At 38.8% G+C, this 7352-nt stretch overlaps 1 protein-coding gene across 1 annotated transcript; it reads left to right on the forward strand.

The window, feature by feature from the left end:
- Window positions 1-580: 580 nt before the first annotated feature.
- Window positions 581-6587, forward strand: LOC308271970 (zinc-regulated GTPase metalloprotein activator 1A-like; the record flags this gene model as incomplete). The annotated part of the gene is made up of 3 exons (XM_080708665.1): window positions 581-734; window positions 4215-4301; window positions 6487-6587. The coding sequence occupies 3 exons, from the start codon at window positions 581-583 to the stop codon at window positions 6585-6587; spliced, it is 342 nt and encodes a 113-aa protein (XP_080564791.1).
- Window positions 6588-7352: the final 765 nt, after the last annotated feature.

Below are 7352 nucleotides of genomic sequence, written 5' to 3' on the forward strand. Positions count from 1 at the left end.
TTAAAATAGGGTCTCATTAGGTTGATGAGAGTCTCACTAATTGCTGAAGCTGTCCTCAAATCTGCCATCCTTCTGTCTAAGCCTCCCAAGTACTGGGATTGTAGGCATGTGCCACCTGCCTGGCTAAAAAAAAAAAAAAAAAAAAAAAAAAAAAAAAAAAAAAAAATTGAGACTAAGAAATATCAAGTTGATAACATCTATGTACCGTGGAAACTCTTTAGGTCAGGCCACCCACTCCAAGTTGCAACAAGCCTGGCTCAGCCCTAGCAACAGCCAGTAACTATTCAGCCTACGGGAGCCAGAACCAGCTTCAAGGCGGGGGCTGGTCGACGCACCCTAAAACCTCCGGGCAGCCTCGTCCGGACTCTGAGCACACGCCCGCGGGGCGTGCCCAGCTCTCCTGGGGGCGTGGCCAGAGGTGGGCGGGTCCCCAGCCTGATTCAGGTAAAGGGCGGAGTCGAGGCGCCACGCGTCGCGGTGTGATGACGTCAGGTCCGGGCTTACGTGCTTGGCGTGCGCCGCTGCGTTTCGGTTTCTGGGTCCTTTTACTGCAGCTGAGCGAGTTCTGCTCTTGGCCAGGATGTTACAGGTTGTCGGATCTCTAGATGAGGAGGAGGAACATGCGGAGGAAGATTGTCCCGAATTGGTTCCCATTGAGACGAAGCAGAGGGAGGCGGAGGAAGAGCCTGACCCCGGCGCCAAGATCCCAGTCACAATTATCACCGGGTATTTAGGTAACTAACCATCCCGGTCAGAAAATGCTGTGAACGCTGGGATTTGGGGGCTGCTGGTGCCTCTCCTCCTTAGGCACTAGGGTCGCCTGGCCAAGGACAAATGTCTTTGAGGTAGGGGCTCCCCATAAGGAATGCCTCTCCGTTTCTCAAGTGAGATTGAAAGTTATCTTCGCATTTTGAACCAGGCTTTGAAGCCTAGACTCACCCCTTGATTATGATCTCTAAGTCATCTTACCTTTTTGAAGCTCATCTACCTCACTCCAAAATGGAAATATTACCGGTCACCTGTCAGAGCATGTTTTCTCGTCTGTAAAATGGGGCAGGCCTACCTTAAAAGTCTACTGTCATTGAATGATGTCCTGTCTGTAAAATGCCCGACAACTGTGGGACAATCATGAGTAGATTCCATTTCCCCAGGAGCCAGACTTTGCCAGCCATTAGTGAGAAGTGCTTCTATCTCAAACATTTTTTCTTTTTTGAGGTCTGTTTGCAAAGCACTGTGGGAGAAAGTAAGAATAAAATCTTTATCATCCAAGACTGTTTCTCAAACTGAGGACGTTCAGGAGTGTACAGGGATACTTGGCACCACAGGTTTGTGAACATGGTACAGTTTCCTGAAGGACCATCTGTGCCATTATTCTTTGTTGCAAACGTTCAAGAAATAATATTTTATAACTTTACAGTGAAACAGAAGGGGTAGAATGAAGACACGACTGTATTGAGCGTGTGGGAAAAGTTGAGAAGTGTAAATGGAGTGAAACTATTTCAAGGAAATAATATTCCCAGATGTTGCTAGAGACAAATAGGAACTTGGGACACCTGAGGGCCTTTTACATATAAATGTCTCTGTTCCTCCCCCTTTTTTCCTTGGCTTTACAGACTGTAAATTAATTCTCATTTTTACTCTACTAATTTTTATAAAGAAATAGTTTTTGGTATCTCTCCACTATTACTCAAAGGCTGTGCTGCTTAGCTGGGTGCGGTGGCACAGGCCTGTAATCCTAGTACTTGGGAGGCTGAGACAGGAGGATCGCAGATTCGGGAACAGCTTCAGCAAGTAGTGAGACTCTTACTAACCTAATGAGACCCTGTTTTCAAATAAAATCAGGCTGGGGTTTAGCTCAAAGGTAGAATGCCTCTGGGTTTAATCCCCAGTCTGTGTCTGTCTGTCTGTCTGTCTCTCTCTCTCTCCCCCTTCCTCTCTCTCTCCTCTCCTCTCCTGTCCTCTCCTCTCCTGTCCTCTCCTGTCCTCTCCAATCCTCTCCTCTCCTCCCCTTCCCTCCCCTCCCCTCTCCTCCCCTCCTCTCCTCTCTCTCTCTCTTTCCCCGACCTGGTCCACAAAACAGTGTACTTTAGACTTGGCTCTCTGGCCCTTTAATTTGCATCCCGTTTTGGCTTCCTGTTTTCATAGGTCAGTAGAGCCCTGGGGACGATGCTTCAGATTGAGAACTAAATGCCAGCAACTTTGCTGTTGAATCTACAGAATAGTTTTACTCGTTGCTCATTTTATTTTTTAAAACATTGTTCTTTTGGCATCTATTACATTTCTCGGTTTTTCTACCTGTTTCTCTGGCTTCTTTTTAAGCCGCCTCCTTCCATCCATCCTTTGTCTTCATTTCCACATAGCGTCTATTTTGATGTTCTACAGATATCTCAAAACTTATTATGTCCAGTGTTTAATGCCTTACTTTCCCCTCAAATCTTCCTGCTCCTGTGATCCCAACCACCTGGAATACTCGTTATACCTCCTGATAACTATAGTATTGAGTCTTGCTGCCCTTTAATGCATTCTCTGTGTTAGCTCTAATGATCTTTATAATCGTCAGTGTCATACCTTTCAGTGGCTTCCACATGGGTTAAAGGGCTAATTCTTTAACATGAATTATAAGCACCTGTGTGATCTGGCATGTGCCAACTCCTCCAGCCTGCACATGGTGGGCCAGTACAGTAAACTAACTTCTTAAAGGTGCCAAGTATTTCAGCCCCTTGGGAACTTTTCTTCTTACTGTTACTCCTCTGACTATTTTCCTCTTACTGTTATTCCTTTTAGGTTCTCCATAGCATCTTGTACATCTGTTGACTGTCTCATCCTGTAATGTAATTGCCTCCTTATTTACCTGAATTCCCCACCATTTCCTGTAATATTTTCAAGCTCCATGGAGGCAAAGGTTGTATTTGCCTTATTTGCTTTTCATCAGGGCTCAGCATAAGTCTGATTCATAGTAGAAACTTTTGAATGAATAGATAATTCTTAAAATATTTTTTTCCTAATGTGGTTAATTATTAGGCCCTAGTAATTCTTCTAGTAGAAGGTTTCTTATGTTCACATCTTTGAGTTTCACTGTCACTGCCCTGTGTATCACTCATGTTCAGGGCCTCTCTCTCATACTTGGCTAGTTTTAACAATTTCCTCATTGCCCTGTCTCCTAAAGTTTGTCCCTTTCATTCACTTGACATTTCTGTAATAATGTTGTTTCCCAACGTATTAACATAAGTTATCTTATCAAGAACTTTTTAAAGGAATACGACCTAAAAATGTTGTATGTTAATACTCTTACACACTCTAAATCTCTCCTAGTTATACCCTAGAAAACTTGCAAATGTATTTCAGCAAAAATGTGTGAGCTGTGTGTACAAGTTTTTAGCAGCACTGTTTGTAATAATAAAACACTGGAAACAACCCAAATGCTCACTCTTAACAGAAATAGAGATAAATAAATGATATATTTGTACAACTGAACTATGCTACTACTCAATTAAGGTTTTCTTTTACTCCCTATGAACTTTGCTATGTTTGGTTCACAACATGCAACGATTTTTTTCTACTTGAAATGAGCATACTGGGCTTAATATGCCACCTACTGGATAAATTTAGCATAGCTTTATGAATATATCTTTCTAAATACTGAATGTTCTGTCTTTTGTTAACGCTTCCTACTTACCTCAGTTTCCCATTTTTATAAAATTAATTTCATGGATTGTTTTAGGCATACTAAAAGTAGTATTATTATCAGTCTGAATTTGTATATGGTTAATGGATGTTGAAATGAAATGTATTTATATGTAAAGTGTAGGAAAATAAATATTCTTGATTCAGAAACCTTGTCAAATGTAAAATGGGCTTTCACATTTTATTTGATAAATTATGTACTTTATTCCTTAGAAGCCACTACTTCATTATTTCCTTATTTAATAGAGATTTTAGATGCCTTATGTAATCGTGTTAGAAGTTATGAAGAAAGTTTACTATTTTAGTTATTAGATTGAAGAAAAATTGATTTATTTGTAAATATTTGTAAAATATATAAAGCATATTATGATAGTTTTCAAAGCTTGCTTTAATCTCTTCCTTTATAATTCTCTGTACCATAGTTAATATATGAAAAGTAGCACACAATTCTTAAAAAGTTTAGGCTTTTTATACCTTTTATGTGCTTTTTAAATTAGTCATTGATTTTTGTTACTTTATTATTTTTATAGGCGCTGGAAAGACAACACTTCTGAACTATATTTTGACAGAACAACATAATAAAAGAATAGCAGTTATTTTAAATGAATTTGGAGAAGGTAAGTAAAGTTCAGTAAATCTCATTTTGCAAGAACTTGTAGGCTAGTTTACTCCATTGGCTGATACTCTTTTTTTTTTTTTTTTTTTTTGCGGGTCTGGGGATGGAACCCAGGGGCATTCGACCTCCGAGCTACACCCCCTGCCTATTTTTTGTTCTTTATTTTGAAACAGGGTCTCACTAAGTTGCGGAGGGCCTCACTAAGTAGCTGAGGCTGTCCGCGAACCGTGATCCTCCTCTCTCAGCCTCCCAAATGCTGGGATTACAAGCATGTGCCACCATGCCAGGCTTGATACTCTTTATTTAAAATCTGAAATGGAGTAGGGCATGGTGGTGATGTATGCTTGAAATCCCAGTACTTGGGAGGCTGAGACAGAAGAATCACGGGTTTGTGGCCAGCTCAGCTAATTAGTGAGACGCTCTGCAACTTGTGAGACCCTGTTTCAAAAAAATAAAAAATTGGGCTGGGGATGTAGGTCAGAGATAGAATGATAGAATGCCTTCAAGCACCGGGATTGCGGAAAAAAAAAAAAAAAAGGAAGATGCTATAATGTGAACACAGTGACATGGATAGCTTTGGAAATTTTAGATTAATTTTTATCAAGCTATATTTTGTATGGGTTTAGGATATTGAAATCTGATAATGTCTATAAAATTTTACTTTATATAGCTTTGGAATTCATATCAACCAAATGAAATTAGATTTTTACATGAAACAATTGACTCTAGAAGTAAAAATCTAAACACATGAAAGAGTTGTAGGAACTAGGAAGGGTGCGTTTTTATTAGCTGTATTACATATTGCAGTTTGTGAAAAATGTTTGAGAAAGCTTCAGATAATTATGTTCATCTCATTGAATGGTTATTATCTGTGAAACACTTAAAACTAAAATTTTAAATATGAATTAAACATATGGTCTCTATCCTCAAGCAGCTCAGATTAGCTGTAAACATAACATGTGCTTAATTTTTTAACTTTTGTTTTTAATACTAAATGCAGTTCCAAGAAAAATCTGTTTAGCAAGTTAAACACAAAACTTTTTATAGGATTTTTTTTTTTTTTTTGGTGGTACTGGGGTTCCTGGAAGCCCTTCTACCTCCGGGCTACTCTCCCATGGGCTACACTCCCAGACCTATTTTTTAACTTTTTTATGTGGAAACAGGGTCTCTTAAGCCAGCGAGGCTGGCTCCGAACCAGCGCGATCCTCCTGTCTCCGCCTCCCAAGCACAGGGATTATGGGGATTACAAGCGTGCGCCACCACGCCCGGCTTTTTATAGGATTTTTGAACAAGTACGAACTTTAATAAAATCTTACTATTAGTCAAAAATAAAATTTGTGAGAATCTTAAAGTATACTTTTCATTTTTTTTTCAGTTGTAAATGAGTAGAATAACTAGGTTTTATGAGTAGGATGGGATACCTGTTAGCAAAACTTGATTGCTGGTTTCAATAAACTAAGCCTCCTTTTCTTTTTTTCTTTTTTTTTTTGTGTGTGTGTGTGTGTATATAATAGGTATTGAACCTAGGACCACTGAAATACGCCCCAGGCCCCTAACAATCCTATTTATTTATTTATTTATTTATTGATTGATTGATGGTACTGATGTTGGAACCTGGGGCATTCTACTCTGAGCTATACCTCCAGACCTATTTTATTTTACTTGGAAACAGTCTCACTAAGTTGCTAAGGCTGGCTGTGAACCCTAAGAGGAAGAGTCCTAAGAAGAATTTATGTTCATTAATTTTGGATTTGCCTTTTTAGGGGCCTAAATCTTCTAAAGGAAGAAAGAAAAGCTAAAATTATCTAGAGTGCTGTAGTTTAAGTATTACGGCTGCATGAATAGAATGCTAGAATAAAACTATTAAGATGAAGCCAGGTGTGGTGGCGCATGCTTGTAATCCCAGCACTTGGGCGGCTGAGACAGGAGGATCACACAGGTTCGAAGCCAGCCTCAGCTACTTAGTGAGGCTCTCAGCAACTTAGTGAGACCCTGTTTCCAAATAAAATATAAAATAGGTCTGGGAGTGTAGCCCGACGGTAGAAAGTCTCTGGGTTCCATCCCCAATACCACACACACAAAAAATAAATAAATAAAAATAATAAGATGTCATTTTGCTTTGAAATCAGCAGATTTTGGTTGGATAGTGAGCATAATCTAAACAGTGTCTCTTGTTATTTTTCTAGGAAGTGCAGTAGAGAAATCCTTAGCTATCAGCCAAGGTGGAGAGCTCTATGAAGAGTGGTTGGAACTTAGAAATGGTTGTCTCTGCTGCTCTGTAAAGTAAGAAAGGCATTGAGTTGATTATGTGCTTGGTTTAGTAGAAATGTTTATTGATTAAATTTTTAGATTTTATTCTTCTCTGTAGTTTGGCTGAATTTATGCAGTTTGTTTCTTTGTATTTTCAAGTAAGAAATCTATTTGCTGAAGTGTTTCTTGCTCTCTCTTTTTTCTATCTGCTCTAATCTCCCATTTGTTGAGTTTTTTTATTTTTTGAAAATTTGTTTATTTATATTTTGCAGTACTGGGGATGGAACCCAGGAGCATTTTACCTCTGAGCCACACCCCCAGCCTTAGTTTTTAGTCTTTTTATTTTTTGAAACAAGGTCTCACTGAGTTGCGAAGGGCCTCACTAAGTAGCTGAGGCTGTCCACGAATATCAGTCCTCCAGTCTCCACCTCCCAAGTGCAGGGATTACAAGCTTGCGCCATCACGCCCAGCTTTTTTTTTTTTTTTTTTTTTTTTTTTTTTTTTTTACTATTTTTTATGTCAATGTTTATTAACCTCTGGCTCATGAAAATCTCATTTCATATGTAAAAAATATTTATTCTGAATTTGATATATTAGTTTTCTTTCCAAATATCCAACCCCTTTAAAACAAAAATAAATGATTATCATAAAATAAGCTTAGGGTAGGTTTCATCAGTTGTTTGTAAGGACAGTGTCTGTTTTGTTCCCTAAGCTGCCATAAATTCTGGAAGAATGCCTAATTTATAGTAATGATTCATATATTTGATGGCAGAATTGTGAAAATTAATACTTTTTGTATTGT

Source organism: Muscardinus avellanarius, assembly GCF_963383645.1.
Source record: "Muscardinus avellanarius genome assembly, chromosome: 13".
Taxonomy (NCBI): domain Eukaryota; kingdom Metazoa; phylum Chordata; class Mammalia; order Rodentia; family Gliridae; genus Muscardinus; species Muscardinus avellanarius.